Raw genomic sequence first — 22,151 nt, forward strand, 5'->3', positions numbered from 1 at the left:
ATGTATGCGTTTATATGCTTATTGGGTCACACTTTAACCCAGTTTCCACGGGATACATGCGATTGAGAGAGTGAGGTGGCCAGTTTGCCGCGGTGTTAACCACTAGCTGTTGCATGTGTGTTTATTTTCACCAAAGTAGACTGAATCAACATGAAATAAAGTATTTTGATTGCGATTTAGAAATCAAAAGCAGTAACGTATGATCGCTATAACACACCCCTAAATACTAGGCCACGGAATTTCATACACATACACACGCACCCTACTCCAATATATATATATATATATATATATATATATATATATATATATATATATATATATATATATATATATATATATATATATTGGGGAAAACAAGAAGAAAATGGAGAATAAATGGATGTAATTACTAATTTATTTGTATGTTAGAAAAAGATGACATTGTGTTATAAAAAATAACAGCACAAATAAATTGATTTTTGTAATTTTTGACTGTAGCCATGCTAGAGCGCCGCCTTTAGTCGAACACACTGATCCCAACACTTATTCTTTGTAAGCCGAATACGTATTTTATCGGTTTCTTTTGCCGAACCACTAAGTTGCGGGGACGTCAACACACCAGCATCACACACACATACGACGGGCTTCTTTCAGTTTCCGTCTACCAAATCCACTCACAAGGCTTTGATCGGTCCGAGGCTATAGTAGAAGACACTTGTCCAAAGTGTCACGCGGTGGGACTGAACCCACAACCATGTGGTTGGTAAACATGTTACTTACTACACAGTCACCACTGCGCATGGATACTTACACAGCAACTCTTGCACCTCTATATTTATTTAGTTATTTATTTATTTATTATATAGAAGAAAAATATACGCTCTAGTTCACTATAGTAGGGAAAATAGTAAAAGAATAGCGGATAAGGTTTTTGGAATTAAATTCAGGTTCTAATAATTATTTAATTTATAGATAGAGTATTAAGCTTAGTGAGTTAATGGTAGATATTTAAAAAACAAAATAGATGAGATATTAATAATACTTGGGAATTAGAATGTAGAAGAACATATGGACGTTCTCATTGAATTATTATTTCCTATAAATAATGATATTTTGTAATTTGATACGTGTAACGGGTATGGTGTTTATATTTGAAATTAACCAAAGTGAGAAGGATAAATAAGATGAATAGTACGGAGATAAAATATCTATATTTATATCTATGAGTTATAGTTGGTGTGCACCGGTTGGCTATATAAAAACAAAATTTGTAGGTGTAAATTTTGGATGTATTATGTATCTTATAAATTTGGATTAGAATTAAGTAATTTATTTATGGCGGATACTCGGTCATAATGTCTTACGTTTAAGATGATTCCCATGCATTTCCCTGAGGAGAAGTTTACATTTTTAACATCGCCGATTCCTATGGATCGCATAAATTGTAATTCTTCGAAACATATGTCGGAATAAAGTATGCAGTTATAACATGCGTTTTCTCCATTCCTTAAATTTATATATATATATATATATATATATATATACGTATGTATACATGCATGTATATATATATATATATATATATATATATATATATATATTATTTATATTATTATATGATTTAACGCCACGCATCCTCTTACAAGTAAGTTTTATCTATATATATATATACATACATATTTTATTTATATAAGGGCATTACTATACATGAATGCCTCACGCTTGATATGCGTTCTTAAGATATTGGTCACGAGGGAATACACACACACACACATACATATATATATATATATATATATATATATGCATATATATATATATATATATATATATATATATATATATATATATATATATATATATATATATATGTATATATATATATATATATATATATATATATATATATATATATATATATATATATATATATATATATATATATATATATATGTATATATATATATATATATATATATATATAAGAGCTTGTGGCTCATAACCGTTCAGAGAATGACCATTTGTTTTGCACTTCTATTGTTCTGAATATTACAGATAACTCGTCAGAATCGTTTGCCGGAGGCACATAATCTCACAGGATATGTACGTGTGTATGTGTTTGTGTGCGCGCATGTTTATGTATATATATATATATATATATATATATATATATATATATATATATATATATATATATATGTATATATATTAAGCAATATTTGTTTAAGCACAGCATAACATAACATAAATCAAAAGAGCTCAAATAAATTAAATTATTATAAAGGCATCAACCTGGATTAAATCAGGATGTATACTCTTTTTTAAAATAACTTATTGATGAAACGTTTCACTGCTTTTTGGCCGCTTTTCAGAGGAAAAGTACCCGTCTCTGTCTCCAATCATGAACAGAGATTATCTTCTCATATTTTCATGTGTGTATGTATAAATATATATGTGTGTGAGTATGTGTGTGTGTGGACGGGTATGTGTGTGTTGTGTGTGTATTGTGTGTGTGTGTGTATGCATATGTCTATGAAGAACCTGTATGGCTATTGGGTTACGGGTAGTCTAATCTTTATAGCCTAGCTTTTGTGACGCGCGCACACACACACGCGCACACATAAAAACCACATGCACATACATCTATACATGTCGATAAACAGCCATGTACATAGGCGTTGCCAAATGTATTGACAATAAAATCTGAGAAGGGCATCACAAAATACTGACAGTAACGTAGAAAGGTATGAAATAAGGAGAAAGACACGAGAGGATTCCGTCCTTCAGTATGAATTACTATTTGAACGTCCCCACCTCATACAATTCCCTCGAGTCAAATATTTTAGAGCACAAAGGAAATAATATTGGTTTCAAATTTTGACACAAGACCAGCAATTTCCGTGGAGGGTATAAGTCAATTACATTGACCCCAGTGCTCGGCTGGTACTTAATCTATCGACTCGAAAGGATGAAAGCAAAGTCAACCTCCGTGGAATTTGAACTCAGAACGTAATGAGGTGCTAGCGATTCTACCAGCTCGCAGCCTTCACAAAGGAAATAATATTAACACGAGAACAATTCAATTTTTTTCATTTAAAATTTACTTTATGTGTCAACTACAGTCAATGAAACTGTCTCAGCGACCAAATTTAAATAATTTACACTGCTGTTGTGGTACTATCGTTTGATATGCGTTCTTAAGATATTGGTCACGAGGGAATATTATGAGAAGGGAATGCATTGATATTAATTTGTACTGTGAGTCGAGGCCGGGTGCAAAAGGATCGCTGTGGCAATGCCCCCCCCTACTTCCGGACAAGACGCTGAAGCAAATCCGTGACAAGCGCTCAGACTTGAAACGTGCCGAACGTCGAGCCCGCGAGGGAGAAGGGGCTTTCTAGTTTTATTTGTTTAATTCTTTTTCCACATGAATACCAATGTTCTATTATGATTTAAAAGAGATACTTTTTCTTCTGCTGTCTTTTTAGAAATATACATGAAGTACAGGATAATAAATATAGCCACTCTTATCATAATTCAAATGACCGTCACGATACATGTAACTCAAATCATATAAATTAACCACTTTGATTTATTTAAAACAATTTTACACGTATGATTTTTTTTCTGTTTGAATGTAGTATTTAAATATTTATTGTAACTTACATTCTGTGAGAATCTTCCAGTCATTTTCATAATTGTGTTTGGCTGATATCATGTAAAAGAGTATTGGAGCGCCACCGTCATATGGAGCTAACCATTGGAGTGTTAGTGTAGTTGCTGTGCTGCTGTATAATGCAACAGATACGCCAGATGGAGGAAATGGAGGACCTTGAAGATGAAAGAAAAATAACAGAAGCAATGGTAACTAACTACATCGAAGAAGTGCAGTTTAATAACAAACAACATTGGTCAATTCACATTCAATTTAACTTTGTTTTAAAATTAAACAAAATTAAAAATTATTTGAAATCTCACTTAATTCAATGCGATTTTATATTCCGTTGGAGATATTGTTTTCTGCTCTTTGATTTTGCATAAAATTTTAAAAACGCTTTAATGTCAAAACAAAGGGGTGTTGCACTATTCTTTCGGGGATATATTTATTACTAAGTCAAGATAATTTATTAATAAGTCGAGCATTTAAAATGCTAAACGTTTAAAGCATGACAAGAAAAATTCTTAAAGATGCTAGCTGTATAGAAGATTTATAGTTAAGTGTCAATATATTTGACGAAGTCAGGAAATAACAAGGTACTTCATAAATTTCTTGGTTTAGCACATTCAGTGTATTGGAGTTTTCTTTTGTGCGTTAAAATATTCATGCTATTTTATAGTTCACTATATATCTTCGGGAAAGCTCAAAAACAAATGCAGAATCACTAAATAAACAAATACAAAACAGTAGAAAATAACTTAATAGCTATTCTTATTTTTCAGAGAAAAGAAACGTATTCCGCACACATTATACACAAACCTACACACATACACACATATATGCCTATATATGTGTGTATGTGTGAATAATCATGCACATCTCTCCCTCTCTCTCTCTCTCTCTCTCTCTCTCTCTCTCTGTATATATATATATATATATATATATATATATATATATATATATATATATATATATGTATATATATATATATTTATATATATATATATATATATATATATATATATATATATATATATATATATATATATATGTATATATATATATATTTATATATATATATATATATATATATATATATATATATATATATATATATATATATATATATATATGCATATGCATGTATATAAATATTGACGGATGTACATACATACCTGACTATATACATCTACATAGATATGCGTATGTATGTGTATAAATATTGACGTATGTATATGTGAATATATAAATCTACATATATGTGTATGTGTGTGTGTGTGTGTGTGTGTGTGTGTGTGTGTGTGTGTGTGTGTGTGTGTGTGTGTGTGTGTGTGTGTGTATGTGTGTGTGCGTGTGCGTGTGTGTGTGTGTGTGTGTGTACATGTTTGCGTGTGGTCTCTTCTCACTGCTTGACAATCCCGAAAGTTTAAAGTTCGGAAAAAGATACCAACGTAAGTATCAGACTTAAAACTAAAGATTAACCAATTGAGTATTGAGATCGATTCGCTCGATAGTGGCTCGAGTCCAGTGACCGAAGGAAGTAAAAAACATAAATATATGATTGATTGAAACGTCAAGATTAGCTTCTTGCGGCATTTAAACCATTTGTCGAAATACAGAATTAGTTAGTATTTATATCAGAAAAAACTTATACATTATATCAGTGAAAACGATATAGGCTTCAAATTTTCGACGAAGGTCACTAATTTCGGAGGCGGAGGGGGAGGCTAACTTGATACATTGAGCCCTGTATTCATCTGTTATTTTATTGTCGATTATAACTGTTATTTTATGGGGCCCGAAAGGATAAAAGGTGGAAAGGATATTGGCAAAGCATGAACAAAAGGTTATGTAAATTGATAGAATAATCAGCGAGGGTACAACTAATCTTCTCTTGGGAGCAATTAAAGTATCAATGCTGGAGCGTATTTGGGGTTATTTTGAATAATACCAACTGACTTACATAATAACGATGCCAACCGCCTTGTGATTGCTTTCACCATAAACAAGCTCGGATTCTGCACACTAGCATACGCAAAGATATAAAAGTGTGGAATGTGGTACTATGTACTCAGCTCTTGTCATTTCGTAACGCGTGGCGTCTTTCAGGACACTTTTTGTAAACGAATATATATGCATATATACTCGTATATATATATATATATATATATATATATATATATATATATATATATTCTGTTGTATCTGGGGAGACACAACAGAATATGCTTCAACACACGAAATCACATAAAAAATCTTGCAAACAAAATATATATATATATATATATATATATATATATATATATATATATATATATATATATATATATATATATATATATATATATATATATATATATATATATATATATATATATGTATGTGTGTGTGTGTGTGTGTGCGTGTGTGTGTGTGTGTGCTTGCGTGCACGTGTGTGTGCGTGTGTGTGTGTATGTGTGTGTGTATGCGTGTTATGTGGAGCGGTTCGATAAAGGGGACAGATAGAATAAGTATTAGGCTTACAAAGACCTGGGGTCGATTTGTTCGACTAAATGGTCACAGTCAAATGACTGAAACAAATAAAAACAAAAGACTATATATATATATATATATATATATATGCTTAAGCGCTATATTTTCGCGCGACCTCTTGCTTAAAACGCTATAGCTATTAGATAACGTCTTAGTTTTCAGTTTGAATTACGGAAAAATTTGGATAAGTACTGCTGTTTTTCACTTTGCTAAAGATTTTCTACTATTTGAAAATAATATGTATTCTTGTTTTTTATATTATTCATTTGGTTCTTTATAGATTATTTTTAATAGATAACTTATTTAACACTAAATTATTTAGAAGTTATAGTTTCATTTCAACATAATATTAGAACTTCGATTTGAATAGTGTTGATATATTTTCGATTATTTTTGATTAATAATATTTGATTAATTATTAATCTTTATAGTTTATAATATCGTTAAAGTTTTTTTAAATCAAAACTTTGTATATATATATAAAGTTTAATCTTTTATTCTTAATAATTTTTTCTTTCCTAATTTTTTCATTCATAATTTTTCCATTCATAATTTTTTCATTCATATTTTTTATTATTACGTTTGTAGAAATAAATAATCTTGTATTTTTCTATTATTCAATTGATCTTTAATTATAATTGAATAAACGTCTTTAGCTTTATATAGTATAGCTTTAACTATTACACCGGTTAAATATGTACTAATTTTATCTTCATTATTATTTTAAACTTAAACTTCGTTCAACTTGTATTTAAAACAATGATAATTTATGTAAGCTGTCTTTTGTATATAATATACATGTTATTATAATGGATGAAGGGATGATTATTGAATGGTTATTATTTTGATATTATGATATTTTTAAAATAATTTTTCTATCTTTATATAATAAGTATTTCATATTAATTCATTTGGTACTTATTGTTGGTTGAGATATATATATCTAATTATTGTTCTACTTACGATCTGACGAGTAGCTATATTTTTGAATAGAATTTATTTTCGATAATTTCAATTGATTTTAATCGATTTAAATTTCTTTTCTATTTGAAAATTAGTTATGAAACACGTGTAATCTTTTTACTATATTTATCTTATGATATTTACTTTACTTTATATTATACTCATTTATTGTGCTTTTAATTATTAATTTTTCTATAAGTGATAGTGGATTTTCATCGATGAGTTCTTGAAAATTGGTTATTTTCCCTAAAACTATATATTTTATATATACTTTATCTATAAGGCTCAATTTAATTTTAATTTTTTTATAAATTGATTTTAATTGAGTTTTTTACCTGTAATTTTGGATTTTGTCCCTAATATTATTATTATTATTATATATATATATATATATATATATATATATCGTTGCTATTATGCAGGAGAATCGTAGGTCCAAAACGTTACTTTTTCAGAAAACGAAATAATAGTTGCACCATTCCATAGCAAAACCGATGTACTACACTTTGACAGTTTTTGATATCGTGGCATCTGGAGCAGCTGGAGATACGATAGTTTGACCAAAAGGACCGGCTATTCAAGCAAAAATAAATATTGAAAACACGTATTTGGCCAAATTTGAACATATGACAGTTTAACATAACGATATACATATATATTGTACTGAGAGAGAGAGAGAGAGAGAGAGAGAGAGAGAGAGAGAGAGAGAGAGAGAGAGAGAGAGAGAGAGAGAGAGAGAGAGAGAGAGAGATAGTGGGGAGAGGCTAAGACATGATTGCAGTTAAGAATTTTGTATTTTCTACAATATCCTCGAGCCGACCACTTCCTCGTAAGTGTATTTAGTACACGGAAATTATGGGAAAACTAGGAGAATACAAATACACACACACACACACACACACACACACACACACACACACATATACCTATATTTATGGATTATATACACGTTAATTGTATTTATATATGTATAGGTTTTTATATGGATATTTATACAAATGTGGATATATATGTATGGGTATATGTATGAATGGATCTGTCTGTCTTTCTTTCTCCCTTTCTGCATTTGTAATGGTAGCACCACTTCTCTCGTTACATGAATTAACGCTATTCGGGCAATCATATCTCTAAATATGCGCCAGTCGATACTGCAGAACATCATTACTCTACTCAACCCCATAATTGATATATTGAGTTATATATTCAGATTCAAGCAAATATACATCTCTCTCTCTCTCTCTCTCTCTCTCTCTCTCTCTCTCTCTCTCTCTCTCTCTCTCCCTCTCTCTCTCTCTCTCTCCTCTCTCTCTCTCTCTCTCTCTCTCTCTCTCTCTCTCTCTCTCTCTCATATATATATATATATATATATACATTTTTGTTTCGACCTTAGAAACTTTTAGTGGCTTAGAACACTTCAATATTATCGTGCATTTGGATGTTACTGAAACATGTAATTCAGCCAGAATTTTATTTCTATTTTTTTCTTCTATGCAAACAAATTGTGATCTCCTTAGTCTAGAGCGTTAGAAAGATGATGCAATGTTAATTTCTCTTGCTAGATGGTTTTCGAAGAGAATTATTTGAAACGTTCAAAGACTTTATGTTATATTGTATGAATGTTATTGTTTTCTGATATGTAAGTTGAAACTTAAATTCGTAAAATGTAGCCCATTGAGAAAACCTAACGATACCTTATAATGTATTATCAAATGCTCGGGTCAACTTCATGCTATTGCAAAGTACTTGCTAAATAATATTCTTTTCTACTCTAGGCACAAGGCCCGAAATTTTTGTGTAGGAGACCAGAGGATTACATTGATCCTCAGAACGCAACTGGTACTTAATTTTCGACCCCGAAAGGATGAAAAGCAAAGTCGATCTCGGCGGAATTTGAACTCGGAACGTAAAGACAGACGAAATACCGCTAAGCATTTCGCCCGGCTTGCCGACGTTTCTTATTTCTTTATTGCTCACAAGGGGCTAACATAAAGGGGACAAACAAGGACAGACAAAATGATTAAGTCGATGACATCGACCCCAGTGCGTAACTGGTACTTAGTTTATCGACCCCGAAAGGATGAAAGGCAAAGTAGACCTCGGTGGAACTTGAACTCAGATCCTAAAGAAAGACGAAATACTGCTAAGCATTTCGCCAGGCGTCGTTTCTGCCAGCTCGCCGCCTTACTGGCTGAATAATATTATTAGTAAACTCATCTTTTCAATATATCGTCTGGCCAGGAATCGAAGTGAAGGGGTAAGTATGTATTACAAAAAAAAAAAAAAAAGACAGAACATTACAAATATATGAAATATGTGTAAATGCAGAAACGAAAGAGCATATCCTTTAACTCACCAATAACTTTAAACGCCAGTTTTTATGTCGGCAGATCATACCTAAACAACATAAAAGTAATGATTTCGCTTTAGACCCTGTGTGTGTGTGTGTGTGTGTGTGTGTGTGTGTGTGTGTATTCCCAACCACATGGTTCCGGGTTCACTCCCACTGCGTGGCACATTGGTTAAGTGTATTTTACTCTAGTCCCGGTCTGACCAAATCTTTGTGAGTGGATTTGGTGAACAAAAACTGGAAAGAAGCCCTGTAGTAAGAAGCTTGTTTTCCAACCACATGGTTCCGGGTTCAGTCCTACTGCGCGGCACCTTGGACAAGTATCTTCTACTATAGCCTTAGGCCGACCAGAGCCTTGTGAGTGGATTCGGTAGACGGAAACTGAAAGAAGCCCGTCATGTATATGTGTATGTGTGTGTGTGTGTGTGTGTGTGTTTGTGTTCTATGTTTGTTCCCCCAATTATCGCTTCATAACCGATTTTGGTGTGTTTACGTTCCCTTAACTTAGCGGTTCGGCAAAATAGACCGATAGAATAAGTTCTAGGCTTACAAATAATGAGTCCTGGGATCGATTTGTTAGACTGGAGGTGGTGTCCCAGCATGGCCTCAGTCAAATGACTGAAACAAGTAAAAGAGTTTAAAAAATAGTATATATACTTATATATACATATGTGTGTGTATATGCACACACAGAGACATACAAACACGCATACATAACTCTCTCTCTCTCTCTCTCTCTCTCTCCTATTATATATATATATATATATATATATATATATATATATATATATATATATATATATATACACACATGTATGTATGTCTGCAAGTATGTAATGTATGTGTGTGTGTATTTTATTGTTTCCATTGTCCCTCGGCCACTGCTTGACAACTGGTTCCAGCTCGCCTCCTAACAAAGAAGGAATAATTCTTTGTTTTTGGCACAGAGCCTGAAATTTTTGGTGTGAAGTGTTAAGTCGACTACACCTACCGCAGTGCTCAAGAGATAACCATTTTTCGGCCTCAAAATGCTGAAAGGCAAAGCCGACACCGTGAGAGTTTGAACTCGGAAGGTAGAAAGTCGGAAGAAATACCCGTTAGTATTTTCTCCGACATGATAACGATTCTGCCAGCTCGCCACCTTAGAAAGAAGAAATAATTCCATTATCTCCTAATATATTTGAATTCGCAATCATAAAAGTATAAATAACTCTATCGAGTCAATCATCATATAATTAAGGCACTTAAATATTGTACTTTTACATGCCATCTCTCTTGAAAATTATCGATATTTGAATATAAACTGCAGATTTACCACATGAAACCTAAAATATACATATCGCTGCAATCCACGTTTGCTTCCATCCTGTGTGCAATATAAAAAGAATATATTCCATAAACAATAACGAACAGTCATATGTTGTCTTTCTCGTCATCAACAATAACGAATACTCGATAAGACGAGTATATATCGCATGTAAAATATTCCATTCGAGTTTATCTTTTTCAGCATAATACATTTACCCGATTGCTTCTCGCAGTATCGCAGATATTCCGAAATGTCAAATATTTTAATATACTTCACACATAAACAGGCATACAAACATATGAAGATACGTACACATATACATACATTCTACAATAGACCCTCAGCATATATATATAAATAATTAATGGGGGTTGTATTATGATATATATATATATATATATATATATATATATATATATATATATATATATATATACATATACACATTTATATATATATATATATATATATATATATATATATATATATATATATATATATATATATATATATATATATATACATGTATATATATATAAATATATTTATATATGTATATGCATACATGTGTGTGTGTGTATATATATATATATATATGAATTGATATACTTATACATATTTATATAGATAAATACACATATATATGAAAATACATACATATATATATATATATATATATATATATATATATATATATATATATATATATATATATATATAAATTATGAAATTTAAATACGTTAAACATTTTCAGTCCTATCTCATCCATTTCCTTCTCTACGCCCACCCAGTTGCCACTCCCTTTAGTTTCCTCCACTCTTTTCTTACACGAATCTTTTAAAGATGTTGCTTCTAAGTTTATTATTACAAGCTTCGATATTTCTAGCAACACCAAGCTATAAACACATGCAGTTTTCTAATTTGTAGTATTTCTATTAACGCCTACCTTTATTCTCCTCCCACACTCTTTACTATGCTATTGTTTGAGCAGCTTCAACCAGCTTTATCCTACGGCCTACAACACCGCATTCTTAATCTGAGTGCGCGACTATATACAAATATATACATCCATAATTTTCATTCTTTTATTCTTTCACTTGTTTTAGTCATTTGACAGTGGCCATGCTTGAGCACCACCTTAAGGTGCTTTAGTCGAAGAATTCGACCCCAGGACTTGTAAGCCTAGTATTCATTCTACCGGTTTCTTTGGCCGAAGCGCTAAACACGAGAGCATAAACACAACAGTGGCCATGCTTGAGCACCACCTTAAGGTGCTTTAGTCGAAGAATTCGACCCCAGGACTTGTAAGCCTAGTATTCATTCTACCGGTTTCTTTGGCCGAAGCGCTAAACACGAGAGCATAAACACACCAGCATCGATTGTCCGCATCGAGGTATGAACGCGCGCGCACAAACACAAACACACACACACACACACACACACACACACATACACATCCATATGTATATATGACTGGCTTCTTTCAGTTTCCGTCTACCAAATTCCCTCACAAGGCTTTGGTTGGCCTGAAACAATAATAAAATACACTTGTCTCCAAGTTGTCACGCTGTGTGGGACCCAACCCAGAACTATGTGGTTACGAATCAAGCTTCTTACCACACAACCACGCCGATATATATATGTGTATATATATATATATATATATATATATATATATATATATATATATATATATATATATATATATATATATATATATATACATACACACCCACAGATATATACGTGCAAACACTGGAGCATACGTGTTTGTGGGGGGGGGACAAATTTTTTGGTGTGTGTGTGTGTGTGTGTGTGTGTGTGTGTGTGTGTGTGTGTGTCTGTATTGGTATATTTATTTTTTTATATATTATTTTTTACTTTTTTGTAAAAAACATTTTCATTCTCTCTCTTCTTGAAAATTTTCCATGCAATGAAAGCCGGTTAGAAATCCTTTTTACACATCTATATTAAAATACGCTTTCAGATTAGCATTCTGCCTTATTATAAGTTTTCATTTTCCTATTATTTCTCCACGTGCTGTTAACATAACCCCACTATCTACTGACTTATATATATATATATATATATATATATATATATATATATATATATATATATATATATATATATATATATATATATATATATATATATATATATATATATATATATATATATATATATATATATATATATACATATATATATATATATATAGGAGTGGCCGACCAAAGCCTTGTGAGTGGATTTGGTAGACGGAAACTGAAAGAAGCCCGTCGTATATATATGTTTATGTATATATATATATGTGTGTGTGTGTGTGTGTGTGTGTTTGTGTGTCTGTTTGTCCCCCCAACATCGCTTGACAACATATGCTGGTGTATTTACGTCCACGTAAACTAGCGGTTCGGCAAAAGATTCCGATTGAATAAGTACTAGGCTTACAAAGAATAAATCCTGGGGTCGATTTGCTCGACTAAAGGCGGTGTTCCAGCGCAGCCGCAGTTAAATGACTGAAACAAGTAAAAGAGTAAAAGAGTATATACTTATATATATATATATATATATATATATACATATATATATATATATATATATATATATATATATATATATATATATATATATATATATATATATATATATATATATATATATACACCGGAGCATTGTCATTCCTTTCCGATTCCTAACAAAACTGTCCGATGAACAGGAACGTGAAACTCCGAGTAACAGTCTTTTGTTATATTTCTGCTGCTTTTAAATAAAGTATATATATATATATATATATATATATATATATATATCAAAATAAGCAACACGGATTCACGGATTTTAAAGATGATTGCAGTAGGCATGTTTCATGCTACTCCATTTATTTTGCTTCAGTCATCAGACAACGACCATGCAGGGTCATAAAGTGAAAGGCGATTTTTTTTCTCTTAGGTCGAATGCATCGACCCCAGTATACCTTTGTAAAGTTCTGGCACCTATTCAATCGGGTGTTTTGTTGAACCCCTAAGCGAAGTGATGGTGTGGGAAAAATACAAAAGCAAAACTGCACGCACACCCTCACCACACAGATATACTCCCAGACACATGCACGCACACACATACATACATACATACATACATACATACATACATACATACGCACACATACATATATGCATGCACACACAGACACACAAACACACAGACACACACAGACACACACACACACACACACACACACACACACACACACACACACACATATATATATATATATCTTCATCCACTATCTATTTGTGCATTCCTTCGAGTACATATAGCTTAGTCTTTCCTATTCACTCTTTTCCACGTCTGATTTTCTATTGCTTTTCTTCGCCCACTTCTCTGTTCTTTTACTTAACTGTTTTCCTCCTTTTTCTTTTCGGTATTTTCTAGGTGCTTTTTGTTCTCTCCATAAGCTGCACACTTTAAACTGTTTTGTATTTTCGAAACCTATAGAACTGTGGATATATACACAACGAAGCATATATATATATATATATATAAGTCTCTGTAGGTTCGCTGATGACCGTCCGAGACACATGTATGTAAGATTATGCTAGCATGAATATGTATATGTACTTCGCTCGAAATGTGGAGTAGATAATCAGCCGACAACTGATGAAGGGCTGTTCTTTGTTACTTGTCTTGTTTTCCATTTGTTTCTCTCGTTGTTTGCATACAAAAGTTTGTCTTCATATTTCATGTTGTTTACGTTTTGTGACGTCTTTTACCCATATATGCATATATATATATATATATATATATATATATATATATGTATGTGTATATGCATATATAGATATATATTTTATTTATACTATTATATGATTGAACGCCACGCATCAATTTCCAAATGATTTCGAGTCTCATGGGTGGCCGGTAACGTATTTTTCTGCAATGTATGGATAATTTATCCTGATAACGCTATTTATTAGCATTATCACGCATTTGAGAATTAAAAAATATTCATTTCTGTATCTTTCAATGCATCTCAACGCTTCTAAAACAAACTTTGTTTGTTTACTTCCATCGTAAGTTGAATTTTCAAGTAAGTTTCTCTCTCTCTCTCTCTCTCTCTCTCTCTCTCTCTCTCTCTATATATATATATATATATATATATATATATATATATATATATATATATACACACATACATATTTGGAAGTGTACTTGAATGCTGAACATATTTGGGATAGAAAAACGAATCGAAGGCTCCCCGTGGACCTCGAACCTATATCTACCTCCTTTAAACATAACAGTCGTTCTACCATTTGATCGAAGCAATCCTTCCATATCAATTTTAGAAGCTTTGTTCTTAGCAGCGAGAATTGTATATTGTTTATATGGTAAGAATTTAGAAATTTCGAGCGAAGTGAAATATTTGTTTTCTAATGATAGAACTCCCAGATTAAGCTGGTACGTGAAAGCATTTGAACGATGGGTTAAAAAACACTTTGGCTACCTCTCGCTTAAGCCACAGATAAAAATAACAATCAAGGGTGTCACAATATGGTTACCTGTCTGCTAGATATGGCGTCCAAATTTTCCTAAAATCACTTCCCTTCTGTGTTAAAAAAAATGGAATCTCCCTCAAACGAGACTTCTACTCAAAACAAAGTTGTCCCTAATTTACAGAACGCCGATTGAAATTCCTTTTATGATATGACTACTCGTTCAAGGCTGACCTGGAGCTTCAAAGCAGCAACAAAATCAATAACTTTTGTAAATATAAATTACCTTTCACAGATAAATATGCTCCTGCTGACACTTCATGGGTGGGTGTTATGGCAATGCATTCATACAGGCCTTGTTGGTAAACTTTTGCATCACGTATGTATAAGCCTCTTAAATGTCCATAGACTTCCGACTGAAATAAAATAAAATAAAATAATTCATGTAAAATGTATGCAGAAATGAAATCAATTCCTTCAATCTACATTACCTTCAATCTACATTACCTTCAATCATTAACACTCTATCACCAATAGAGTACTTAAATTTCTCAATATTACTTTTAAATGTTTACAGATGATTGAAAATAGTTTAAAACGAAAAAAATAATTAAAACTCCTTTACTTCAAGTAGAAATGGAAATACTCCGTGTCCTATAAATACGACACTCAGACAATATGATATAGCTTATTTAATGTTTTCATTTAGTGTCCTATTTATAGGACAATGGGACTTAATGGGTTAATCCTGAAGAGATCAAAGGCAAATTCAAGGTTTGATCTAAATACCTCAATACAATTTGGTTGTCAGTCTACCCATTATTTCAGTCCTCCGCTCGTATAATACAATGTCAAATTTCTTTCGAATTTCCTAACTACCCTTCAAACAGATAAAATGGTGATATATTTTTCTAATGTTTCAATATGCAATTTCTATTGCATGATCGTTTTCGTGATAAATTCGATGAAAATAATACTTAAGTCTAAGTTATTGAAAGTGAAGTATTGTTTAAACTTTTGCTAACGTGCTTTCATAAATATTTCATACATTTTGTAACAAACACAAGAATGAAAATTCTTTTACATGTCAAGTACTTACCGTAGAATAGTGTGGGTTGTTCTCCAGATTTAATGGCTTTCCATTAAATAACCAATGAAATACAAGATCGACAAAATATGGATGTGATACATCACATTGCATAAAAGCTGTTTCATTAAAAATTACTTCTGTATTAATCGGCGGATATGCTATTACAATTTGATCTACAAGAAAAATAGATATAATATAGATATAATATAAATGTCGCAACAGTTTCATGTGTGTGTGTGTGTGTGTGCGAAAATATTTTATCGTCGCTAATTGTGACTAAGGGTCTACGGGTGCCGAAGTGCCTATACTGCAAGAAATAAGACTTAAAAGCTCTTAATGCTGTATGAAGTGTACAATATATTTATACGTTGACAAGGGAGATAACCGCCCATGGGCGACTCTAGAATAAACACACACACACACACACACACACACACACATATATATATATATATATATATATATATATATATATATATATACACATATATAGAAATTTATTGTACAAAACCATGCTGAAATAAACAAATAAATTTGACGGGATACAATAATAACTGGGCCACAGAAACGTCGCATATCTGCATTCATTTTCTGTGGGTGTGCATGCATACGTATATACAAAAAAATGCATACGTTCGAGATTGTATCAAAAGATTCCCTGAGTAGTTATGTTTAATAAAAAATAAAAATAACTTATTTACATAAGTTTTAACATCATCTCCATCGAAATAGTTACCTTTCGCAGCAATACACCTGTCTCAGCGTTCCTGTCACTTTTGAAATCAGACCTTCACAACGGTTTTCGAACAGCGACCTTTGAGCTGCCTTTTCATTTCGGAGAAGGGATGGATGTCTACAGGTGTTAAAACTTGTGTATAAGGCAGGTGCGAAAGCGATACCATATCGTTTTTTAGTGAGGGGAGCTCGGTGGCAGAGTGCATTGTCGTCGTGAAGAATCGAATTCTTCGCGTTCTACAGATCCACTTACTTTCACCAAATACTCTTCAGAGATGACAGGAGAACTCTCGATTGACAATCTAACCCCAGGGTATGAATTCTCCATTCTTGATGCACAATACCGCGGATTAAAAAAAAATTATACGATGAGCATGCGCTTGATGGAACTACAGCTCTGTTGTGCCTCCTTCAGTCGTGGAAATAAAGAGCTCTTCCATTGTAACAACTGCTGCTTCATCTCGAGGACGTATCCGTAGACCCAATTTTCGTTACCGGTGATGATCCTCGATATCAGTGGCACACTGACAGAGATCTTGACAGACTTCGACGCAATGTTCTTTCTGCTTAGTGGTCAGCAGGTGGAGGACAAACTTGGCAGAGTCACGCCGCATGTTCAATCCAGACTCTAGGATTGCCTACACAGACCCATACGACAGACTAACAACATCAGCAAAGTCGTTGATTGTCCTCCAACGATCCTCATGCGCATGATGAATTTCCTCCACATTTCCGAGGGTGACGCTCGTGGTAAGTCTTCCAGATCGCTCATCGTCTTCCAAGGATGTTCTGCTTTCGAAGAGCCTGTGCCACACGAAACATTGTGTACGACCCATTGTCTCGTCGCCGTAAGCTTGCTGAAGCATCCTCATTGTCTCTATAGCAGACTTTTCAAGTTTAATGCAAAATTTCACGTTGACTCTATGTTCCATCTCCGTGTCCATGAAAAAATCGCTGACTACAACATACACATGATCACAAAAACACACCTTTCGCAACTTCAGAAGAAAACACAACGATGTCGCTCGGCACTGCTAGCTCTCGGTGTGCACGCAACCTTGCACTACTATCCTTTGGCGTGCTACAGAACTAGTTCGGTAACTTTTCGATACCACCCCGTACATACATACATACATACATACATACATACATACATACATATATTAAGGGTGCCGTAAAATGATGTCACATTTCATGAGATGATTTCAAGTGTACATAAAACAACGTAAATACATTTATTCATTCTTAATATATAAGTTCCATCATTAGTGATAACATTTTCCCACTTCAAAGCAATTTTCTGATTCCTCAGGCTAAAAGATAGAAATAGTTGAAGTGACGTTTCGACAACGTCCCTGCTTTTGAATGTGTTTCTTTTTTTCGGTGGTAAAGGATTCAAATGACCCGAATAAGTAAAACTCAGATGGTGTTTGGTCTGGTTAGTAAGAAGGGTGAAGTAGAGCACCTAGCCTAATGAATTTATCGTTTGTTGCTGCAAATTGTTGCATGCACAGCTTATTCTCACGAAGACTTCACAAGGGGCACTTCCCTTCTCTGTACACGTTTCCAGTCTTCTTGACGTGATCTTACACAGTGAGCTCAAGTTTACGAAACCTACCGGATAATCCAGATCCTTTGACGCGCATCCTCTTCACTTGCTGTTTTTACTGCATCATTAGAATGAGAATAGTTCGTTTCCTGATCAATATCCATCCAAAGAACGAAATCGCCGTTTTTTTAAATTTTGTTTGTTTCCGAACACTCACACTATCAGCATATGCAGTGTGTTTTCCTTTGCACGTGTTGTACTATTTCTCTTACAAAATTCATAAAAAAAAAGCAATACCCAATACACAGCACACTAACGTCCTTGTCTTCCATGGGCCTATCAGATATATGCACACAGCGTGTGTCCACATTAACATTTGTTCATTACGCTAATTGGCTGGTTGCAAGGATACCGTTTTTGGCTTGTAGCTTGTATATATAAATTACATATTGTGCGTGCGTGTGAGCGTGTGCGTGCGTGCGGGTGTGTGCGTCTGTGTGGGGGGGGGGGGGCACGTAAGTGTGTGTGTCTATGTATTATTGCAACAATAATATATTTTACATAGTGCAAACATTATATGCAGTGAGATTTAATATGTGAGATTCAACATGCTATGTTAAATGGATATATGCCTGTGAATTCATACATACATTCACACATACGCAAATATATGCGTGTGTGCGTGTATATATATATACATATACATATACACACACAAACTTAACAGAAGTAAAGAAGTAAATATGTTTCTGGCAGCAGTATTTCACATTGGGCTTCAAGAGTATTTTCAACATCACAAGTAGGAACAAAAGCTCAAAATGCCTTATTTTACAACTATGAGATTTTTTGTTATTATTACGATTTTTTTTTTACTATAATCAACAACAAACACATTTCGTCAATATTAAAGTCTTTATTAGATTAAAAATAGCATTATCAAAACACGAAGGTAAAGCAAAACAAATATGCTTTGTTTTCTTCTGGGCTCCAGTGTACTGTACCAATAGTTTTCACGTTGTTCACCGACCGACCATTCCTCTGAAAAACAATCTGTGGAATCATTCGATCTCCATACACAAATTATTTTCCTCCCGAAACTTATAAAAAATACACACATTAGGCGCATCTTTCTCTAAGCCACACACTAAGTTTCCCAGGTAAAAAATAGCAGCTTATACACCGGAAAATACAGTACACATTGGATGTTAACTGCTTAGGAGTCCTAGGGGGTGGTGAGCGGGTAGAATCGTTAGCACGTTGGACGAAATGCTTAACGGTATTTCGCCTGTCGTTACGTTCTGAGTTCAAATTCCGCTGAGGTTGACTTTACTTTTCATCCTTTCGGGGTCGATAAATTAAGTACCAGTGAAACACTGGGGTCAATATAATCGACTAGTCCCCACCCCACAAATGTGAGGCGTTGTGCCTCCAGTAGAAAGGGTAATTGTCCTTTGGAGTTTATTGTCCTTGGAGGGGAGGTGAAATACCCAAGACTCCTTTGAAGATGCTTTCTTGTTCTTTTTATGAGGTGTCCCGTCCATTATGTCCCAGAGGTGTTCAATAGGGTTCATATCAGGTGACTAGCTTGGACATGGAAGCTTTTAAATGCTATTTTCATTCAACAAATACTGGGTTATTTTAGCCATGTGACAAGGAGCCCCATCTTCCATAAATAAAGTGTCTAAAATGCTAGTGACATCTCCACCGTCTCACTGGCCCAATCTTTTCTCTACTTGATGTTGGCCGGTCGAAGAAGTAGCCTCCTTCTTGCTGCTCTGCCATAGTAACCAAATTTGTGGAAATACCTGACAGCTGTTCGGGGACTGACGTCAACTTATTTTGCTATGTCAGAGGCCTTGAATCGAGGATTATTCTTCACACTTCTCTTAGCAAAGAGAAGGGTCTTGTCACAGGGCCATGGTTGACCTGGGTGAGGTAATATGGATTCCTTTCCCTCTCTGGTGATTTGCACAATCACCGTATTAACTGTAGAAAGCGAGATCCCAAGGCTTTTTGCGATTTTACGCTATGTCCACCTTCATAATGACCCACAATACAGCCTCTTTGAAATTCAGAGAGTTCCAAGGCTTCTTTTGTACATGGCATGGTTAAACAGTCACATATAGGACCCGAAACATAAAAATATCAATTAATAAACAATGTAAACCTTTAAAAGTTAGAATAAACATAAAACGATGTTTTATGTGGTGCCTATTTAATTCTGTCATGTCTATCTCTGAAGTAAACAGATATTAATAACCAGGTATGGGAACTCAGTATACATATGCTTGAGAGTAAAGTATTAGAGACGTGTAGAGCATAATAGAATCATGTAATCAATTTCATTAGCTTATATCTGTAAGAAGCGCCGGTGAACTCAGGTAATCACTTCACCTGTGCAAGACCACAAGTTTACGTTTAATTTATTTCTGAGGGTACAATTCTATCTTATATATTTTTACTGATTCCTCCTAAGTCAGATTTGGTAGGGCAGATGAGCCTTATAGAGGATTTGGTTATGAAGTCTGATTTATGGTCCTTAAGGTTGAAGTGTGGGGCTCTTGGGTTGTAGGGCTCCCGTGCGATCGTCGACTTCGAGTATGTTTACTAGCTTATATTAACTGATGTTGATGGCATCTAGGGCTGACGGTGGGGCTATCCGATAGGATCTCTGTAGTTCCTTCCCAATAAATCCAATCCAGTGTATTCCTCGATGATAAGTGAGTTCAGGTTTTCAATTTTGTCAGAGAAGACGTGCATTTTGGGTGATAAGGTAATCCTTTTGATGGTTTTTGAAAGCTATTTTTAAAACGAAGATTTGTGTTTAGAAAATTTTAAGATATTAATCATCTTAAGGATATCGGTTTGGAATATATTTCTGTGGATTGTGTGAAGAGGCCTATGGATAATTTCCAGAGATCCCTAGCTTGGCAATGCTATCGGGATGCACTACCAGTTCGAGAGAAGATCTACAGACACGCTTCGAAAACCACCGGACCGACCTGCCAGGGATGCGGTCAGAGCGATGAAACCGTTCTGCACGCACTCGTGCAGTGTCCAGATATTTCAGAGCTGTGGACCTTCGTCAAACGGCTGTTGTCGCGTGTGGGACGAGCCCACTTATCAGCCGAGTCTATCGGGAATATTGTTCCGCCACCTTCCTTTAAACGGGAAGGAAAAACGGTTTTCGTAACACTGATAGCTATGTCGAAAGAATGCGTGTGTTGGACGCGTTTGAAAGGTTTACAAACAAACACTTTCCTCTCTGGTCAGTCCCTCGTCAACTTTTTCAAGTACCACTTGAAAAGGAGGATGAGGATAGAGAGGAAAGTGTTGTCGAATGAAAGTTTCAATAAAAAATGGGTAAATGTGGCAAGAATGGTAAGTATGAAAGACGACATCATTTTAAGCATAAACTTGTAACAAAAAGAGACAAAAAGAGAGAAGGTACTTACTTTCATGTACCTTTTTAAAAGAAAAAAAAACGTGAGATGAC

The 22,151-nt window shown here is 33.8% G+C and overlaps 1 protein-coding gene across 1 annotated transcript in view; it reads right to left on the bottom strand.

Annotated features, from left to right (window-relative positions):
• The window catches only part of LOC106874031 (contactin), a 223,550-nt gene that overhangs the window by 81,001 nt on the left and 120,398 nt on the right, over positions 1–22,151 (bottom strand). Inside the window, exons 16-18 of the mRNA XM_089354118.1 lie at positions 16,381–16,544; positions 15,568–15,697; positions 3,649–3,813 (exon numbers count right to left, since the gene is read on the bottom strand). Coding sequence (XP_089210244.1) covers positions 3,649–3,813; positions 15,568–15,697; positions 16,381–16,544 — 459 coding nt within the window. The remainder of the gene's footprint in view (positions 1–3,648; positions 3,814–15,567; positions 15,698–16,380; positions 16,545–22,151) is intronic.

The sequence above is a fragment of the Octopus bimaculoides genome, chromosome 6 (assembly GCF_046866305.1).
Source record: "Octopus bimaculoides isolate indiv1 chromosome 6, ASM4686630v1, whole genome shotgun sequence".
Classification (NCBI taxonomy): Eukaryota; Metazoa; Mollusca; class Cephalopoda; order Octopoda; family Octopodidae; genus Octopus; species Octopus bimaculoides.